At 52.5% G+C, this 20445-nt stretch overlaps 7 protein-coding genes across 7 annotated transcripts; 3 read left to right on the top strand and 4 right to left on the bottom strand.

Annotated features, from left to right (window-relative positions):
- Positions 1–865: 865 nt before the first annotated feature.
- On the top strand, positions 866–3946 carry JN550_013810 (uncharacterized protein; the record flags this gene model as incomplete). The annotated part of the gene is made up of 2 exons (XM_049312438.1): positions 866–991; positions 1043–3946. 2 exons carry the CDS (start codon positions 866–868, stop codon positions 3944–3946), a joined length of 3030 nt encoding a protein of 1009 aa, XP_049164229.1.
- Positions 3947–5542: 1596 nt separating this feature from the next.
- Positions 5543–5822, top strand: JN550_013809 (uncharacterized protein; the record flags this gene model as incomplete). The annotated part of the gene is made up of 2 exons (XM_049312437.1): positions 5543–5568; positions 5615–5822. The coding sequence occupies 2 exons, from the start codon at positions 5543–5545 to the stop codon at positions 5820–5822; spliced, it is 234 nt and encodes a 77-aa protein (XP_049164228.1).
- A 3562-nt stretch (positions 5823–9384) lies between these two features.
- On the bottom strand, positions 9385–10181 carry JN550_013808 (uncharacterized protein; the record flags this gene model as incomplete). Its single annotated transcript, XM_049312436.1, has 3 exons — positions 9385–9724; positions 9788–10095; positions 10143–10181. 3 exons carry the CDS (start codon positions 10179–10181, stop codon positions 9385–9387), a joined length of 687 nt encoding a protein of 228 aa, XP_049164227.1.
- Positions 10182–10957: 776 nt separating this feature from the next.
- JN550_013807 (uncharacterized protein) lies at positions 10958–12390 on the bottom strand (the record flags this gene model as incomplete). Its single annotated transcript, XM_049312435.1, has 2 exons — positions 10958–10999; positions 11059–12390. 2 exons carry the CDS (start codon positions 12388–12390, stop codon positions 10958–10960), a joined length of 1374 nt encoding a protein of 457 aa, XP_049164226.1.
- Positions 12391–13777: 1387 nt separating this feature from the next.
- On the bottom strand, positions 13778–16278 carry JN550_013806 (uncharacterized protein; the record flags this gene model as incomplete). The annotated part of the gene is made up of 3 exons (XM_049312434.1): positions 13778–14824; positions 14890–15111; positions 15172–16278. 3 exons carry the CDS (start codon positions 16276–16278, stop codon positions 13778–13780), a joined length of 2376 nt encoding a protein of 791 aa, XP_049164225.1.
- Positions 16279–17346: 1068 nt separating this feature from the next.
- Positions 17347–17850, top strand: JN550_013805 (uncharacterized protein; the record flags this gene model as incomplete). Its single annotated transcript, XM_049312433.1, has 1 exon — positions 17347–17850. The coding sequence occupies one exon, from the start codon at positions 17347–17349 to the stop codon at positions 17848–17850; it is 504 nt and encodes a 167-aa protein (XP_049164224.1).
- Positions 17851–18299: 449 nt separating this feature from the next.
- On the bottom strand, positions 18300–19433 carry JN550_013804 (uncharacterized protein; the record flags this gene model as incomplete). Its single annotated transcript, XM_049312432.1, has 2 exons — positions 18300–19282; positions 19352–19433. The coding sequence occupies 2 exons, from the start codon at positions 19431–19433 to the stop codon at positions 18300–18302; spliced, it is 1065 nt and encodes a 354-aa protein (XP_049164223.1).
- Between the last annotated feature and the right edge of the window lie 1012 nt (positions 19434–20445).

Below are 20445 nucleotides of genomic sequence, written 5' to 3'. Positions count from 1 at the left end.
CCCCACCCCCAGTCAAACCAGTCCGCCCGGCCCACACCTGCACCTGGGCAGAGCTTCCCGACCCCGAGCTCCAAGCGGGGCCGTGCACAGCTGTTGACACGGCCGGGACCAGAGGCGCGACGTACGACAGACCGTGAGAACGCCAACTCCATGCTCCATGTCCTTCACCACCACCCTCCCCCTTCGCCAACAACAGCAGCCTTAGACGCGGCACGGCCGCCCAAAGCCTGCCCGACTCCGCCAGCAGTGTCTCTCTCCCGCCGACGCGGCACGGCTTATACTACATTGTTAGTGGGGCCATCCAGTCGCGACTGAGTTTGTCCGACCATCACAGCGATCCAAACGACCAATCCACAACAATCGCGTCTCCTGCAACCCACTACGACCGCTACGAACGTTGAAGACGGTTGGCCAAGACCCCAACTACTCTCCAAAGAGACTGGGTTCGTGATTCTGCCCCCGGTTCTCTGCCTCGACGCGTCTATATTTCGAAGAACTCTCCGGCAACCTACGACTGCGGGTAACGGCGACTGTTCTGCGGCCCTCACCCATCATTCTGCAGCCTGGTTTAGAGATAGATGGGAGGTATAACCCCAAGGGCCGTTGGCAATCGCAAATAACGTTTCCCCTGGTTCGGGCTGCCCAGGAAGCCATATTCCTGACCGCGACACACCCGGGATCCAGTCAATAATGGAGCTTCGGCACAATCCATAACGTCCTTATACCTCCTCTCAAACGCCAGTGCGTTTCTTCCGCGGGCTTGCCTGGCTTCTGAGGGAAAGCTCGACCTCCAGATCGACTGGCCGCGGGCTGATCCGACCTGATCCGTCGCGTTGGATCCGACACCATCTGTCTTGTCACTGCTATGCCGACCATACAGGTCGCGCCTGGCGCGTCAGACCTCCTCCAGAATGTTGCCGACACACTTGGGAAGGCGAGGAAAGTGATTGTCGTCACTGGGGCTGGCATTAGTACCAACTCGGGCATTCCTGTTCGTTGATCGAGCCTCCTACCGTTTTTGTATCATACTAACACATTCTAGGACTTTCGTTCCGAACATGGCCTCTACTCGCTTATACAAGCCCAGTTTGACAAGGCCGAGGTCTCGGGGAGCCTGAGGGACGATGACATATGTAGCAACGGTGACGACGCTGGGAGGCCCCCCAAGCGACGACGAATATCCAAGATTCAGGACCCAACATTTGCTAGTAGCCCGCCTCGCATAAGTTCGCCGCCGATCACCCAAGGTTCGGATGGACCATGCGCTCCACAAGATAGCACTATTGAAGTTGCGACGACAAGTGGCACTGCCACGTCTGCGGGCTCTACAACTCAGACGCAGAAATCTGTGCAAGTGCACCTAGCACCGGAGCAGCGCGAGCCACCCCAACGGGTCACACGATCTCGTGCTTCAACCATGCGTCCAACGTTACCGCGTCACATGACAGACGCGTCATCCCAGTCTTCCGGCTTGGAGGATTCAATATTCTCTACGCCTGAAATGTCAGGATTTTCGTCTCGAACCGATGGCTCATCGTCACCTGGACCTGCCGACCGCCCGACTGACGCCAAGACACCCGTCAAATCTCGTACGGGAGCCTTATTCAGTTCCTCGCCGCTCTCATCTCCGCCACCAATCCTATTTGATCCCTACGAGGAGTCCAGTGAATCTGCGGGCAGTGGGTCACAGTGCTCGGAGGACTCGGACTCGGATTCTGAGGACACTCAAGAATCGGACCTGCTAGCCTCGCAGACCTCTCAGCGAAGACTGCGCAACATGAAAGGGCGCGATCTATTTGACTGTAATATCTGGTCCGATCCACTCAAAACATCGGTCTTCTACCGCTTTGCAACGACACTAAGGCAGAAAGTGAGGGAGGTTGAACCAACGACAACACATCACTTCATCGCCCGTCTGCGCGACATTGGTAAGCTTACAAGGGTATATACACAAAATATTGATGAAATTGAAAAGAAGATTGGTCTCTCAACCGATCTCAACGTTGGCGCGGGCAACAAGCGAAGGAAATCAGCCAAGCAACAGCAGCTCGCCGACGAAAAGAATAGCGACGAAAGCCCCCCGCAGACACAGGGAGATGATGATCCCGGGGGGAAGGACAGCACACAATCATCTCAAACGCCTGAAAGTGGTGAAGGCGTCAAGCAGCGTCCTAGCACCACTCCGGATAAAGGTGTCGAATGCGTTTTCCTGCATGGATCACTACAATCGCTGCGTTGTTTTGTATGCGCTAAACTGTGCGACTGGGATCAAGACGAGCGCGAGAGCCTCACGCTATCGGGCGAACAGCCCGAGTGTCCTCACTGCGCGGGCGCCACGGCGGCGCGTCAAGAGAGGGGGAAAAGAGCTCTGGGCGTTGGCAAACTACGCCCGGACATTGTGTTGTACGGGGAGGAACATCCACAGTCCGATCTTATCTCACCTATTGTCCAGCATGACTTGTCCGTGGGGCCGGACCTACTCCTCGTGCTTGGTACGAGTCTGAGGGTGCATGGCCTCAAGGTCATGGTTCGAGAGTTTGCCAAGTCCGTCCATCAGAAAGGGGGAAAGGTGGTCTTCATTAATTTCACCAAACCTTCAGAAAGCATATGGGGCGACGTGATTGATTACTGGATTGAGTGGGACTGCGATGCTTGGGTCGACGACCTGAAGCAGCGAAAGCCAACCCTGTGGATGTCACCTGAAGCCATTGTGGAACATGAGAGATTGAAGCGTGAGGCGCTAGCGGAAAAGAAGAAGGAGACCATTGCCAACAAGAAACGAGAGAGCCTCGAAAACAAGAAGCGGGAAAGTATTGGAGAAAAGAAACGGGATGCAACCGGTGGGCAGAGGCCTCCCACCATCCAGATACCCGAGGATGCGCCCAAGCCGGAACCAAGGTCCGAACAAGAATCTCCGGCCCTCTCTGAGGTCAAGGTGCCCGCTAAGCCCAAGGAGCCTGCGAAGAACCCCCAAGCAGAGAGGAACGACTACAGCTGTGGTGCTTACTGCATGAGTAGAATAGCTGATGCTTTCTACACGATTCGCGGTGAGCAGTTTGACTTCTTCGGATTCACTTCGCGCCCTCAGCAGCCATCTGCAAAGCCGATGAAGGCTCCCGCTTCCAGAAAGCCTGCCGTCAAGAAACTTAGGCATTCCTTTCCTGCAATGCTTCCCACTCTTCGAGATTCAGCATCCACGACTGGCAGTCACAGGAAGCCCGCCGTGAGGACAGATCTGTTCTTTAGCCCAATGAGCAAAGACAGATATAACAAAGCTCGGAAACAACTTTCAAATAGCAGCCGGCCCCAAACTCCGCAGCGCATATCGCAGCTGAGTAACCGCTCAAGCTCTACTCTAGATGAACTGAGCAGTTTCACGTCTGAGTTTCAGTTGCGTGCCCCTGGAAGCATCGGATCTTCTCAACCTACCACCCTCCAGGCTCAACCAGCATCACAACAAGCAGGTGTGCCCCTGAAGCTCGGTCCAAGCTATACGCCCTCAGCTGCCGTAAGTGCAGCAGTCAAATCCAACCCGCGCATTCGCAAGCCTACGCGTAAGGCAAGAAGTAGTATGCCGAACACTCCAGTTCCTGCTCCTATGATAGAGCACCACCGACCTATGGCGTTACCGGTCCTGGGGGACAAGGAGAACATCTTACCACCATTCCGTGTTGGTCAGGAGAAGCTGTCCGGCCCACGATTGGCGACTATGGAGCCCGCCCTGAACCCTTCGCCACCGAACAGCCCACTTGACCAAGGGCCGTTGGCATCACTGTCGCCTAATCAACGGACATGGGGGCTGCAGCACTTTCGTCATCCCATGATGCTCAGCGGACCCTTGATCAAGCTGCCCTTCGCAGTCGGGAAGGAGGCGACACCGAGTCCCTCGGACCAGCTCGAGGAGGAGGCAGCAAAGGCGCTATCAGGGATGCGAATGTGCCGCTAGGAACGTGCACATTACCCCTTAAACCGCCAGGGCAGGGCGATGTAAGTGCAGGATTACGATAAACGAGTCGTCGGTTTACTTATATCCCACACACAGTGGCCCTCCTCGTACTTCGGAGGGATCATCATGATCTTTGGGCGTTTTGGAGTGAATGGAAGGCATTTGGCGCGCACTTTAGCCAATATATGATTTGATCAATCAAAGTAGACATCTCGTAACAGTTGGCTACCCGCGCTGTATCCGCGTGAATTAATGCCCAATGCCGCTATCTATGTGACGGCTCGAGTTTAGAAGCAGATAAGCCAGTCATGCTGGGACATATCTACACAATTCTGATACTTACGGTTTGGGTCTGTAAGAACCCAGGATATGTAATATGTAAGTCCTTGAAGCCTTGCTCGCCGAGGTGTTGGTCACATTCAGCCAGAAACTCACGTTTTAGACCGCACGCCTCGCCTCCCACTTTCATCATCTTGACGAGAGCGCCCAACGAGGAACTCGACTGGCGTCCCTTCCCGCCGTAGTTAGTCTCCCGGCTTTAGCAAGGAAAGCGAGGCGGACAGGTGAGGCGTAGTGTTTGCATTGACAATGATGCTCGTAAAAGCTCGGATGTAGACAATTCTCAAGACACCTATCAGCCCCTCAGGTAGAGGCTTGCGAGGATATCGAGCTGATTTAAGGTGATCGCTTGTGGTAAGAAGACGGACGCGGGAAAATTGATAGTATTTGTATCAAAGCCATGGAGCTGGGTAGTTATGCCTTTTCTGGCGAACTCAGGGTCCAGGGCGATAAGCCAGGTGCATTGCCACAGGCAAGGTCGGCGACTTTCACTGGCTGAGAGACTGCGACAGAGCTTTGCACATGAGGCTCACAGAGTGAGCGAATGGTATTCTGGACGAGTTGGTGCTGCATCGAGAATCTGGAACGCTCAGGGGCGCTTTCAACCTCGAGAGCGCCACGTTCTTCGACCTATTCTATGCTATCAATACCCGCGAGAGCGTCCAAAGTTTATAGCACTAGGGAAAATCAACAGAAACGGCTCTGGGAAAAGTATCAGTTGTTTGAAAATAGCGATAAGGTCCAATAATCGAGCAGCATCTGCTTCTGGCGTAATACGTTATCTTTGGCCATTTCGTCGCTTGGAACAGATGGTCCTGCTGCACACACCCAGATAAGTTTTATCGTCGGGATCCTACTGTAACAAAACATTGTAGTATGGAATGTACGTTAGCTGAAAGGCCAACACCATCTTCATATCTCGTCTCCTGACTCTTTGGAGAGTGACGATTGGAGCCACGTGGACAGCAGCCGGATGCGTCAGCTTCACTCGCTTAGTCCCAGGGACCCGTTGCCGACATTCGTCCCGGTTGTGATTACGTTCAGCGGGTTTCCAGCTCGGCGGTGGGCTCGCTCTTTCTGCAAGTCGTAACCGGCCGTACGATCGATCTGTCATGGAGTCAGGAAAAGACATGAACAGCATTGGATTCAAGAGCTCTGATCAGCCTAAAGCCAAGAATTGACGCTAATGATGCAGATTCACCGACTCACTCGAAGGAGGAAAATCTCTGCCAAAAGTAGCATGCTGCTAAAGCCATCATGGCAAGTGGAACGGTAGCGGCCAGGTATATCTATATCTTGTTCAAGAAGGATTTGTTGAAAATATCGCAGGTTGATCGAAGATGCCGGGCTGCCAGCCCAGAATGACAACGACGATGGTGGTAACAACAATGATAATGAAGACAGCACAGTCAATATTCGCAATACGACTAGTTCTGAGCACGCTGTAAACGATCGCTTTATTAATGCTCCAGGAGGATCTCGCGATGAGGATATGTTGCGGCTCGCTAATTGCTATGTCGCGACCGATGAGGCTTGAGCTGTTATGCTGCAGGTCTTTTGTTAATAGTAGCATAACTAAAGATGTTTGGCAACAGCACAACTTCCTCGAAAACTTGGAACCCGAGGACAACTCACATTTCCTTAACAAATGGCTACCCATTGCCGGTGGCATAACTCGTTACGCACTAACAGCTATGCCTCCCGGCATGCTAGGCATTGTGGCCAGCCCGCGACAGCCAAGACTTGTATCTTAGAGCAATCGCAGTCGCCGGTCCCCCAACCTCAACTGTTCAAAAACCGACTTCGGTGATGATAGTAACGTTGAGCTAAGCATTACATGATTCGGGCTTTGCTGTGTGACACAGCTTTTGGTGCGTCTTCTGTCACGATATAGGGGATATATAGAGGAGCGGAACAACGTTAATCCGGGGGATCACCCCCTATATAGCAGGCTCATCAGCCCATTTCTTTTGTAGCTCCTCAAGGATCAACTCAAGTCAATTCCCATACTCTCGCGCGCGTTTTAGTGTGACATCTTCGTCTTCGAAGAGAGGAGGACGTGCTAGCCAGATATTTGCAGCAATGCCAACATCAGTGCAGAGTGCATAATGGGTCTCATATGTGTATTCTGACATTGTACCACAATGTCAGAATATTTATTCCTTCGCTGTCAACATATCGAAATGTCTAGACTGACTACTGTATAATGCAGAATATTTGCCAGAAATGTAGCTGAAGATCAGAAGGGTAGGGAATGGACCAGTGCAAATCCTGGTAAATGGCTCGTAAATAGCCTGTGGTCGTATTTGATCTATGGTACATCCCGATTGAAGTCCTTCGTCCGAAAGGGCTGAAGTTGCTACTTCCGAATGATTGAGAGCGAATATTTGAGTAACATCTCGTTATGCGACAAAGGACTGTCTTCCAACTCCCACGTGGGGCACTCCCGTTTTTCGAGCTAGCCCAGTGGCAGAGACGCGGTAGAATAGTAGTGCTGCGCGTGTTTGATGGTAAGATGTCGCCAAAAGTAGATCTTGGAGTTCGGACTAGAAGTGGATATTGCGGCAGCAATATTAGTGCTTTGAGTATGATTTGAACACCACAAGAGCATCGTAGCACTAGTGGTTTAGTGGTAAAATCCATCGTTGCCATCGATGGGCCCCGCGTTCGATTCGCGGCTAGTGCAGAAAATTCTCCACCTACTTCAAGCGTCATTTACTTTCTTTAACTTTTTTTTTCCTTGTTCTTTTCTTCTTCTCTTGTGGCCGCACGGAGACAGACTAGACAGACTCGGGATACAAATGATGAGCCGTATAGCGGGCGAGAAATTCATTGCTGAGGCATCAGGCCAGCCCACTACTTATGTTCATTTATATTCCTTTGTATTCCACCTTCAGAATTCAGCCACTGTTTGTTCTTGGTCCATCAGGCCTATGAATAGTACGGATATGTGAGAAGGCATGCCTGTGTTCAACTGCTAATCAACTAAAGCAACTACCAAGCGTTATAAACGTTGAACAAGCTCGTTGATAATTAAAGAAGCAGTGTGGCTTGTATGCAAAAGTCGCATGTTTTATATGTTTTAAAGCTACCACCGTAGGAAAGCTTTCTTCCTTGATCTAGTGAATGATCGTTTTATCGAACGGAAGCACTGCTATTTATATGAATTTGTTTAACTAATGAGATAGTGCTTTGTTATTGTTCAAGCTCTTAAAGCTGGTGTATTATCCTAACCAAAGCAAGGCAGTTACGGCCTAGTGTGTGTAATATGTGTTTAACGGGATGTACAAATCGGAAGAGCCATCCCTAACTATATGCGTGTTTCACTTTAAAGAATGATTCTCAAGCTAAAGAGAGATCCATTTCCCGGAGAATATGACTTGTAGGTAATATCATAACACTTATAATGACATTCGCATAATGGCCCTTTCTTAATCTGTAAGCTTACTGCTATAGCCTTTGCTTTAACCAACTTTCGTATCGAGAAAATGAAGCGCTTGCTAGGCCAGTTGAGTTCAGTATCCTCGCGGTGCTTTACCCAATCCTCTATCGTTTCCCACTGCATCCACTGCCAGTTTCCACATTTCTCTGACTCAGGGTCCCGCCATTACATGTCAGCAACACTTCCCTCATTCTCGAATTCGGTAAATTAGAACAAGGAGTTGGAATATTACCTGTGGTTCAGATTGGGGATCAACCGACACGCACAGCACAACAATGTGATATAGTGTTTGCCTTCTTCGCTGAACACCGAGTTCGTCACAGCCACGATTTCAGTTGCCTTAACTTCAAATCGGTTTCCTCTAGCGTCTCACGCTATGCACATGTAAATATCTCTTCGCCATACTCTAGGTGGCTTCCGGAAAATAGTCATGTGCACTGACGGTGACTCCTAAGACGATTGGCAACGAGAAGTTCGCCAGTTGAGGAGCTGAGTATCAAGACGCCCACATCGATTCGCGGGTGGGATGGTAAAACGATCATGGCTAGAAGCGATGAAAAGTGACGAAGAGTGTCGACAAGGTGATCAAGTAGTGAACGCAGAAGAAGGGGGGATGGAAAGGGTTGATAGGATTTTATCAAGAGTCGACGCGGTGTGATACCCCAACTATACAGGCGACAAGCACCAGCAATGTGCGTTGCTATCAATATGATTGGGTTGTTGGCACTCCAACCTTGGCAGGTGTACATTTGTACATTGACTGGTATCGAATCCTTGCCAGAGCCTTCTACCGGAAGCAAATGGGAGTAACGCAGGAATAAGATTGCTTGATGCAGGTAGTTATTCATTGTAACCCAAGATCACATGTCTTAGAAGACCCTGCATCAAGACGCAAGGTAATATGCAGAGGGCGCAGTACGCAAATAACCCATTCTGGGAATTTACATGGATGAGCGCATCATGGAAATCTTTTCAGTGGATGTCTCTCACTAAACGAACGAAAGGTGGTGGAAACCCCATTATCACGGCGCAGCAGTACTTATGCAGATTCTAATATTCTAGTTCGCCAGTTTTAAGCGGTTTGAATACGTCGAACCAGAGACCATCTGCCTCCCCAAGTCTAAAATTCAATGTCGCGGAGGTCACGAGTCGTTGCATTAAGATATTATATATGTTAGCATTTGGTATAGGCTCCCAAAGAGAGAGAAATATGACCTGCCTCTCTCTGGAAAGCCTCAAGGCCTAGGAAAGCAAATTGTCTTGAGATGCGCTGTTGGTATCATAGTTGTGAAGATTGCAATTAATTCTTTCAATAGAATAGTGTACGTTGTCTCAAAATGCCTCGATAATTGCGCAGTTGGATATGATAATCTCAATGAACAAGAGAATCATTTTACTGAGGTTTTCTAACTTGATCGGCTGATTAATAGAGAGTTGCACTATAGTTGAGATGCGGCTCTTCCATCTACGGGGCTCAGCGTCCAGGATTTTCTAAAGGATCACCCTCATAAACACTGGTATGCTATTTGGTATTCCATCAAGGTGTTTGAATAGCTGTGGGAGACAGAGATGCCCTCCTGAGTTTTTGAGCACTCAACAGGGATAGGGAATCTCTCATCAGCCTGGCAATCATGGTCTTCTGCACCATTACTGGCATTTAGGCTTCACCCAATCGGCCTTTGGCTTCCTTTGCGGCCAGTTGTGCTCTCCGACTCTCGTCATCAGTAGATGGCAGGTTGACATCAAAGTCCTTTGCCTGAATGAGGCGGACAGTGCGGCGGCTTAGAAAGAAGGTGATTATAGTCGTTGTGTCGTGGTTCCTATCTACCATATACTTGCCCTCATCCGCGTGCCTGCGAGCTAGCACTTCTAGATCAGCGACGCGAGAAACATCCTCAAGGAAGGCTCTAATGCTCGTCGTATCCTTGTCCTCGCTGACTGATAATGGATTAATTTGGGCAAACAAGGGTTGCATGACAGCGAACATGCGACTGTCCCTAGGATTTGCGATGTTCCCAGCTCACGAGTCTAGAATATCGAATGGGTCGCCAAGGATGTACTTCTTGCGCCTGCCTAGCTGGACGAGATTGGCCTGCTGTTTCTCTCGGTCTGTGAGGTCGGTACACCCATTTTTGGCCCTTGACTGATGAGATGTTTTGCTTGTAGCTCCGAGGCGATATTCGGACGTCTTTTCATTCGGGCTGGATACCGAAGCGTCAGCGCGCAGCAGTGGCATTTGAGCTGCTATGAGTTTTGAGAGAGGTTCTGAGAGCGACGCGCTGCCTTGGAGGTTCAAGCCGTAGCTCTTGGATTTCCAAGAAGCCAAGTTAATGATGAACAGGATATGGCATCCAAAGCTGCCCCGGCACTGCGAAGAACCAGAGGGTTTTAGGCGAAGGGCAATCTAAAACCAACCTGAGAGTAGTCTGTCGAACTAGCAAAAATTCTAGGCATGTCTCTGGAGAGCTTCTATGCGACTTTCCAAGATCAGCGGCGAATGTGGAAAGAAGTCAGCTCGCATTGTGCTAGATGTTACAACAAGTGAAAGGAAAAGAGTTACTTGTTGCCCTGCGCCATAGTCCGAATTAACACCTTTGAAATTCAGGACTTGGTAGAGGAGGCATGTCACGTTTGTGCTGAGCTGGGGGGTCCCTCTCTGCAAGCCAACGACCAATAAACGCCTCCAGAAAGGCAAGCACCACGCCAACCGACCCATTTGTTTGCGAACATAGTATTCAGTAGTTGGGGAATCTAGGCTGAACCCGGCCGGAGGCTAGTCTTTCCATGTGCGGCCTTAAGAAGCCGAGCACAAGTTGATTGCGTATATTGCCTACCTCATCTAGTGACAGGGGCTAAATCATACAGAGACGCGGGCCCGTCTCTCCCTCCCTCCACACTCCACCTTCTTCCTCTTATCCCTTCATCTGTCTCTCATACAACCCCAACATAGCACATGTATCCCCATTCATTCTGAACACCCAACTGCACATTCTTTTCTCTAAGAGATGGCCGTTCTGAGCCCCTGCAGCCCTGATGACGACAACTAGCCGGCAGAGGTAGAGCATTGGTGCGCCGCACGAGAATTATAATAAAAACAGAAGACTAAAGTGGGGTGTGTTTCCCCGCCCTTCTCTTCCGTCATAAGTCATGAAAAAAAGCCTCCCAATTGATATCATAAATTGGCCATAGTTGCGTTTTTCATCACCCAAATCTAATCCAACAGATCGCCCCTACCTCTTGGCGGGAAACGCGGAGTCTAGACATGCCACAACCTAGTTTGACTGTTAGTACAATTTGGCACTTCACGGTATGGCAAGGCAGTAAAACTCACCGAAGGACCCCATGTTCCTTGGTTTTCTAGATACTGTCCCATACCCTTCATGAGCTCGATCTGCTCCTCCACCGTCAAGCCGGTAATGGCCAGCTCCATGACGTGGCCATAGGAAACCTTGTTGAGGGCGATAAAGGTATGGAAGTACATGTAGGCGAAGCAGCCCATGATGAACTGACAATCCATGCGATCCGTCATGCCACCGTGGCCGGGGATGGAGTCGCCAAAGTCCTTGATCTTAAAGGTACGCTTCAGGCCGGATGCGAAGAAACCGCCGAACGGGGCGATCAGGGAGGCAAAGGTGGCGATGACGATGGCGTGGAACTGGGCGGGTTCGGTCGTGAGCGAGAAGGTATGCTTCCACTGGTCGGGCAAGAAGTAGAGGTCCAGCTTGTACGTGTGGGGCAGGAAGACGGGGTTCGGGTCGCACTCGAGGCCGGTGAAGATGTTGGCGCCGAGGTCGTTGACGGGGCAGATGAAGTACTTGCTGCGCATCAGCAGGTTGGTGAAGAAGACGGCGAAGATGACGGTCATGACCCAGGCGCCGACGAAGCCCTCGACTGTCTTCTTGGGGGACAGCTTGATGAGCTGGGTGCGGCCAAAGGTGATGCCGCAGATGTAGGCGAAGATGTCGTTGGTGATGACGAGCGATGCCGGGAGGAAGAACCAGATCATGCCCTCGAAGACGTTGTTCATGATGAAGTGGGCCTGGACCACAATGAGGTACAGAGCCATGTGAGTCCAGGCAAAGTTGGTGAACTGGAACTTGAGGTGGCCGGCCTTGAGGCTGGCGACGAAGAAGACGAAGCCGACGACGTAGAGGATGAAGCTGATGAAGCGGTGGTGGGTGGCCAGGGGCAGCAGGACCTTGTCGACCAGGACGATGTGCTTGAAGTAGTAGATGACGCTCTCGCCGTAGAGGAAGTACATGGTGGTGGCCAGCCAGTACCAGTTGAGGGTCTTGGTGGCATTGATCTGGCGGGCGCGCGAGGGCACCGAGGCGATGGCGATGACCTCCTTGAAGGAGATGATCTGGATGGCGGTGATGACGCAGATGATGTAGATGTGGCCCATGAAGAGGGCGGCGAAGAAGCCGGCGATCATGACAAAGGTCCAGAAGGTGCGGGTTATGAAGTTGGCCTTCTTCTTCTCGTAGTCAGACTGCTGCGGCTGCTCGGCCGGCTTCTCGCTGATCTCGCCCAGCTGCGCGCCGGAGCGGGCGCGGGCTGGCGATCCGGAGCCGTCCTCACTGACCTCGCTCATGCTGGCGCGCCGGCCGTCGGCATGGCCGTTGCGGTGGGAGAACTTGACGCCGCGACGAGGTTTCGTCATCGTGGCCGTGGTGCTGTGGTAGAGAGAGGTGTGTGTGTATGTGTGTATGCGATGCGGGAACGGAGGACCTCGGGACCCTTGAGGCTTCGCTGGCAGGGCGGCGTTGCACGGGGCGGCGCTGACCTCTGAATGCTGACTGGCGGATCGATATTCCCGGCTCGGACAGCTCCCAGGAAGATGTGCGTCCGTTGTACTTGCAGGTCGGCCGTCGGTCGTGAGTGTCGCAGTCTCTCGGGCAGTCTCTCTCGCTGCGGGCTGGCCGTGGTCTTGGACGGGGAACTGGCTGCCCGGATCTGTGGGAAGTTTGGAGAAAGTGGAGCCAAGCGTGTTAACCCCGGGAACCTGTAGAGGTGATGTCGCCGGAACGGTCTGGCGTCGCTTCTTCTGACTTCTCGGTGCGCGAGGGACTGGAATCAAGAGCAATGCGACGTGATGCCTACAGTCAGATTTCCCGGTGCGGGAATAGGAGGATTGAGTCTTCAACAGTTGACGACACGACGTCTGGCTGTTTCCTGGTTTTTTTTTGGCCCTTGCTAGCTGCTAGCTGCTAGCTCTGGCAGACTCATCATTGTTCAGTTTGAGCGTCGGCGAGGCAGAGGCCTGACGTCGACGTCAGGGTGTGGCTTAGGCGCGCCTTGGCGTCTGCTTTTCTGGAGCTCCCAGCCGGAAGCGCAGCCCAACAACGGCATCCCGGCTGCTTTTACCAGTCCGCGTCCGCGTCGCCCGCTATTCGACGCTGGCTGCGAGTCTGGCTGCGGGCCCGGTGCCGGGCTTTTCACATGCCCCCCCCAAATTCCCCCCTTCGCCTTCGCATTCCAGGTTCCCAGTGGCGGACCCTCGGAAACGTCATTGTACATGCTGCAGGGCCTCTAACGCCCGCGGGGGCCCGTTGGTCTGGTGTTTGGCTTATATGAACACAACACCCTCTACTAGAGTAGTTATGATGTGTTTATCTACATCTTCAGCACTACAGTCCATGCAATGCGTCCGCAATTCGTCTTCGCTGTACGTTGCGACACAGATTTCCACCCCGCACGTGGCCTCCTTGAATGAAGTCTGCCCTGGGACCTGAATATGGCGCGAACTCAAAAAAGAAAATCCCGACTTGTGCCGTGGCAGCTGAATCATGAGCACACACCCGCTCCTCACGAACCAATCAGCGGACCTACTCAGATTGGGTTCCGGGCTCGTCTTAGATCAGCAGTCGTCTTCGCAAGAAAAGGTCTCCATAAGTTTTGGATACGAGTGACCCTTGAACTCCAGGAGACGCCGGACGTGCTCCAGCACAAGTTGCATCCGTCTTACATCCTCCCAACGCCAGTACATGCCTCGTAATTCATCGCCACATCCGCTCATATGCCCTTCGACGAGCAAGGCTTTGGTCATTTCAGCCACCAAAGAAGTCGCCCAGCTCCGCGCCCTCCTCTTCCGTGACAGCGAGCTCAAGCAGCTCGTGCGCCAGCTCTGCCGTCTCCTCACTGACCCCTTCCTCGGCAAAGTTGAGCCTCGCTAGACTCAGCAGATACTTCTGGGTGCCACCAGTGAATTTAGCTAGTTTGTTCGATACATTAATACTGTTTCTGTTGTCCTTGTTCGTGATAATCGTATGTAGTAGGAGCATCGACTGCGCAATGAGCGTCTGTAGCTCATCAGGATGTGACGGCGCCACGCTCGACAGGCTTGCTTCTGCGGGGGTGCTTTGCTTCGGTGACAACGGTTCCAGATCAGGGAGCACGTATGATGAGGAGGCGTAGTTCCCGTCGTACATCTCGTCAATCGACCAACTGAGGAACATGACGAGCCTGGGAATAGCATAGTCGTGGGTCGCAAGCTGGTTCATCCCGAACGGCGACCGCGCAAATGCTGCTAGCGTTCGTAATATGGCAAAGCATACAGACCGGCCCTTTTCAGGCCCAGCATTCCATTGGCGGGTCTCGATGAGGTGGAAGGTAAGCCGCTCAATGGTTGCAGGGGCCACAAGATCCATGGTGCGATTCGGCGTCGTCGATATTGGGCCGATCGAGTCTTCGAATGATGAGGTGCATAAAAGGTGCATCGTTGTGATGAAGTCGTCTACTGGCTGGTTGTGGTTACGGATCATCATCAATATGAAGTCGGGGTGAACACAATTCCAGAAATGCACAATGGAACTTGATAATGTCCCACGCATGGGCGGCGTTGTCGCACAGCCAAGTGCAGTCAGGTACAGCACCGAGAGTATGGCGGATGTTGGGATGTTCTCCTTCAGATTCAAGAACGTGGCGTCCGCCGGGTCTCCCGTCGTGCTCTGGTTATGCAGGCGCGGTGTTCCTATTTCATATAAAGAATCCATGGCCGCCGCAACCAAAGCTTCGGCAATGTGAGGTGCGATCGCAATGGTGTTGAGTTGTAATGTGAAAGCGACCAGAGAAACAAGCTCCGAAATAGGGGCCAGCTGCGGTCCGTTAGTCTCCAGGTTTCGACCTCACAATCATGATCGCAAGCGGGATCTCAACTTACACATCCCTCCTTCCGACACTGTAGCCACAAGTCGATGACCCGATCACAGAATTCGATCGGCAACCGCATTGAGTCGCTGGGGTCCCCGATCACGGCCAGCTTCTGGAAGAGGATTGATGCCAGACTGTCGGTAGGCTTGGAGGGTAGGGCAAACCCAGCCAGGTAATCAAAGGTCAAAGGCCTTCCCTTGCCAGAACTATGATTGAGAATGATCTTCAGGAACTATTGGCCAGTGTCAGCAGAGTGAGTCTCTTAGCACACAAGAGGCAAGATGTGCTTTACATCGTCGAAGAACGACCTTCTTGGAGGCGGAGTGGGCGCCAGTGCCGCGTTGAAGCTCTTGGACACAGCATTGCTATCGCCTTCGTCGGCCATGACCACATCGTCAGTGGTCTCGAGTGCCATGACGGGACTGTCGACAGTCATAGGTCGTTTCCTTTTGCCTTTGGTCGGCGTCCTAGTGAGCCTAGCTGGAGGATCCGGCATGACGCTGGCAACACCGCCTTGATTCCGGCCCCTGTTGCCTCGGCTTGGACTTCCGGCCATCTCAACATCTTCGAAACCATCAGAAACGCCCCAGGCCTTAGCAGCTGGGTTCTTCTTGGGGGTACCACCGTCCCTCTCTTTCCTCTTGGCGCGATCGAGCTCCTCTCGGAGGTCTCGTCTCGTAAACTCCAGCTCCGTAGCGGCCGTCTGCTGGGCAAACTTTGCAGCCTCGACGGCCCTCTCCGACTTGGCAGCCAGTTCGGCAGATTGTTTCTTGAGGGCCTGCAGTTCCTGCTCGTGCTCCCGCTTGTGCCTCTCCATGTTCTTCCGGACGATATCGATCTCTCCATCGCGATGGGAGACCTTCTGGCGAAGGTTGAGTAGCTCGGCCTGCAGAGCGGCAAACTCCTCAACCGATGGGCCCTCGCGCGGGGCAGCTTGGGAGGCCTGATATCGAGACGGGACGGCAGTGTTGGGTCGAGGCAGAGGCGGCGGGCGCATAGGAGCATGTCCCGCAGGCTGCGACGGTCTCGTTCTCAGAGTCACCTGGGCAGGCGGGCGGCCCGTGGTAGTGATCGCCTGGGGGCGGAATTGGCTCGCCGATGCTGGCGCGTGAGTAGCCGCCCATCCATTCTGCTGAGACAGCTGCTGCGGAACAATTCTCGAGGATGTTGTGACGTAGGGGTCTGCGGTGGCAGCGGAGGGCAACAGGGACTTGCCACGGAGGTCGTCAGTGACAATGGCATCGTCCAGGTCGTCGTCGTCGTAGTCTTCATCTTTCAGACTGGCCTGGGTCGGGTCGGCCAGCTTCTGGGCCTGTGTGAACTGGATGGCGCCGTTTTCGAGCTCGTCGAGGACGTTCGCGTTGAGGTCGTCGAATCCATCATCTGAAAAGTCGTCCATGGCGACCCATTGAGCCCAGGCATTCCTACCAGCAGCCCATTGGTAGCAGAATCACACGCCGAATACTGGTTCGTCCCTAGTCCGCAAGGCCGGCAGCCTGGCTGGGAAATTGCTTTTGCTTTTGTTTTCGTCGGGAGTTGACCAGCTTATCGTCGCTTATCGACGTTGCGCCCGCAACACCAGGGCCGCGTTGGCCGCCTAGACGCGACTTTCGAAGCGCGTAGAGTGTCTTTGCCCCCCACCTGCACAACCACAGGGGCCGACTCGGGCAAGTAACTACTAGTTAAACTATAGTTAGGTCCTTACTTAGGGGCCTCACACTTCTCACTAGCACCCGTGGACCCCTGCAGCAGCGAAGCAGCAAACCATCCCCACCCCCCTGCCCCTATTTCTATTCCAAAGATGGGGATTGAAAGCGGCGACGGTTCCTTTCGGCCAGCCTCGCGGTTGCTTTGTTCTAAGGGCAACTTTTCTAGCTCGAGTCTCAACTGAGAAGCTTCTGGTCAGTAAAATGGCCAACTGGTCGCATTTGTTGACTTCGTGCGCTGTGGCTTGCGGCTTGTGACCCACGGGTACCTGCGGCTACCAGGCTTGCAAGTTGCCATGCATCGTCGGCTACTGAATGGTCATGCATCTGAGGATCAGAGGATGGCTAGATGCTAGAAGCGTGTCTCATCATGCGTGTCTGGTAGGAGAATGGTTCATGCCCGTTCACCAAATTGCTTTTCGGGACATGTCTCGTCTCGAAAGCCACCATGTCGATTCAGGACATGTGTACTGAACACGACGACCACGAACGCAATCGCGCCTGCTCGGCGTTGTGTTTGCTTGACTCCCTAAATGCCCTGTCCGTGTGAGACGTCGCTCAAGACGTCGGATTTGATGCCTGGCTCAGCGCCATTCAGTTCCGGCAGAAATCAGTCGTCTGTCGACATCCAAGATCAAGATATTAAATAGTCCTCCACCCCTCCCGCCCATCATCACGCAAGCGCCATCACAGTCGATCAGCGTCTGCCACCACAGATTGTCGCGACACCATTGACCAGCCGAGCGAGCCAAGACCCCGTCATGGAGGAACTGCACAGGGGCGTCCTGCTCAACCGACAAGGCGATGATGCACCATCCGCCGATGCCGAAAATACATTACACCCGACCATGGAAAGAGTCGAAAATGGGACGTTCCTGTCTCCCACAGTCACCAAAGCACTCGACGAGCTTAATGCCACGGCCACGCCTATATCAACCGAGCCTGAGACTCATATACCCTTGGTCGGGAATACTAGCACTTATGCATTCCGGATCATCATCTGCAGTCTCGCGGCGCTAATCCTCATCCCGGCCGTAGCGGTGATTATATTTATCTACGTTCGTCGTTGTATCGGACGAGACAAGCCATATGGAGGCACCCAGGACGACGAGGCGCGTGAGCCCATGTACCGTGACTCGATCCAGCTCAAAGACTACGAAAGCGAGGGGGACGAGTCCAGTACTGGCGACCTAGCGGCTTCTTCTCCCAGCAACGATACACCCGCCGGCTATGTCGATGTTCCAATTGGCAAGGCTGGGCAGTAAGTGATGGGGCTCAAATAGAGGGAGCAAATGAAGACTCGAGGTGCGCTTGTGGAGGCCGGAAGGAAACTCATGGGCCAGCTTTAACCAAGTGTATATTAGCATCGCATTCACGGACCATACTAGGCGTATGCTGCGGCTTGCTCCAAGGACACTGGCTTTGATAATCTTAAATGTAACGTTAGATATCCCGCAGTCATGTAACAGGAATTGAATTATTCTCTCTTGCGCTATACTTCCTCTGAGTTGAGAAATTACTGGCTTGATAGAGAATCACATAGCATTACAAAGTTCTTAAATCCGCGTACTTGCAACGTGGCTCAGGCATTGCCTTGACTTTTACATGAGCTATGACGGCTTTGGAATACGTCCTAATGATATGTGAAACACCGTCAATGCCTCACTCTCCATGATTGCCGAATCATACACTTATTCATTCCACAAGGTGGCCGTTAAGCCAAGTACATCAAAGCGGGCACGGCAACAGCCAACAACTGACCAATGAACGACACAGAGTTCATAACGGAAGCTGACGAGGCCGTGGTAGAACTGGTGGACTTGCTCGAGGAGCTGGATGATGTGCTGGACGTACTGGAAGAAGTACTGCCAGAGCTGGAGGAGGTAGCGGACGAAGAAGAATTGGAAGATGTGACATCAGTGGTGTTGCCGGCGCTGGTGGTATCGCTGATGCTGCCAGTCGACGTGGTGTTGGACGTTGTAGCACCCTCAGCATCGATCTCAATGCTGCTGTAGCTTCCGGTCAAGTCACCGTAGGTATAGGTGGAGCCGGGGTTGTAGTTGTTGATGCTGATGCTCTTTACGTGCATGGTGAAAGGGCCATCAGCATAGTCCGTCTCACCTCCAGCCCACTCAATGGTGCCCTCACTGCCGCTGTCGCTGGCGGACCAGGAACCAAGCTTGACTCGCATGGGAGTCTGAGGGTAGTTTTTGCCGTCCACAGCATCGGCGTAGTTCAACGTGCGGACGGCGGAGCCGTCAATGTACCAGGTGGTGTGGGCCGAAGTCCACTCGATGGTGTAGTTATGCCAAGTGCCCTGCGAGTCGCTAACCGTTTCGTAGGTGCCGCGGTCGTAACTGGTTGTGTTACCCTTGCCAAAGTAGTTGGTCTGCACCTGGTCGACATCGCCACCAAGCCACTCCCAGTCAATCTCGTCAAGGTCATCGGACTCCAAGATGACGCAGCTCACAATACCGGTTCCGGATGAAGCCTTCACAACAGCCGAAACGGTCCCGAAGAAGAAGTAGAAGTTCGACTGCATGGTCGGCGCATTTCCAGACTCAGTGATAGTGAAAGTAACGCCATTGTCATCGTAGCTGGCGTTGCCATAGGTCATCTTCCAGTCATCGCTTTCACCCTCGGTAAAGTCGACGGTGTAGGAACTTTGGTTGAGGCCAACATCGGAATCGCATGTTTCTAAGCCGCAAATTTAGTTCCACGTGCGAAAGAAGAAAGGAGGGAAAAAATGGCGTTAGAATTGCTCACTCTCAGTGGGGTTGCAGTCGGTATAAGTCTGTGCAAATGCCACAGCGGGCAGGAGGAAAACAGTCAATTTGTTAAACTGCATTTTAACGAGTGTCAGGGTGAATGGAAAGCGAGTGACTTTATGAATTGGTAGCAAGGTAAGCAGATCTTGGGAAGTTCAGATGGACGGGGTCCAGGTGCTTCATATGTGTCGTGGAGACATGGGGATCATGACATTAGTTTCCCGCAGCCATATTACAATGATTCCATTGGTACTACTGGTGGAGCACTGGGTGACTCGTATCCAGGCCATTCGTTCCGACGACGACTTCTGCCATGATCAGGTTTGGGGAGGTTGCCACAGGATGCGGGCTGAGCACTGTTCACCTTGCCGTCAAGTCCTTGATGACCGCGTTGGTGTCCACGTAATGCATGTGGATCTTGGCAGATTTCGGCCCGCGCTAAAGGGTCCTCGACTATGCACCGGGCCAGTCATCAAGCGCGGCTGTTCCTCTCTTTACGGAAGAGCGTTCGTATTACAAGAATAGATTGACGGAACTCTTCTAAAGGCAATTTTGTATCTGGTAACGGTGTAAAGAATTGGCCCTGCATGTTGAGAGTTAGCGTCCTCACAATGGCTGAGCTTCGCACTTGATGGACTGGCTGTCTTGATGGTGGCATAAAAGCGGGCCCTTTTCGATTGACGACAAGGCTAGGCCCGAGTACATGCATGTTGACTTACTTATGCCGAATTTCCGTAGGAATGAACGAGCCGTACCATGCAACGTGTAGCGCCCTGAACATGTTGAAACAGTGTTGTCTTGAACTCAACGATACCCACAGTAGATATCCGCACGAGCACTGACTTCCCCAGATCTTGGCTTCCACTTCAACTAGAGCCACCATTTCCCCAGTCAGGGTCCATCAAGATCTGAGACTTTCCCTTTATCTGATTTCATGATTCTTCATTTTATTTGGGACTGTTGCATATGTCTACGTTGTGCCGGAACTTGGCCAGCTTGTAAAGCGGTCTATTCCAACTGGCGTGTCTAAATCCTTCTTCAAGGGGAGACCCGTACGCCACCCACAATGTCTGGTTCTGTTTCCCTCCTCTG

The sequence above is a fragment of the Neoarthrinium moseri genome (genome assembly GCF_022829205.1).
Source record: "Neoarthrinium moseri strain CBS 164.80 chromosome Unknown scaffold142_Wmoseri_CBS_16480, whole genome shotgun sequence".
In the NCBI taxonomy this organism is placed as follows: Eukaryota; Fungi; Ascomycota; class Sordariomycetes; order Amphisphaeriales; family Apiosporaceae; genus Neoarthrinium; species Neoarthrinium moseri.
This window is presented reverse-complemented; position numbering and strand designations above follow the sequence as displayed.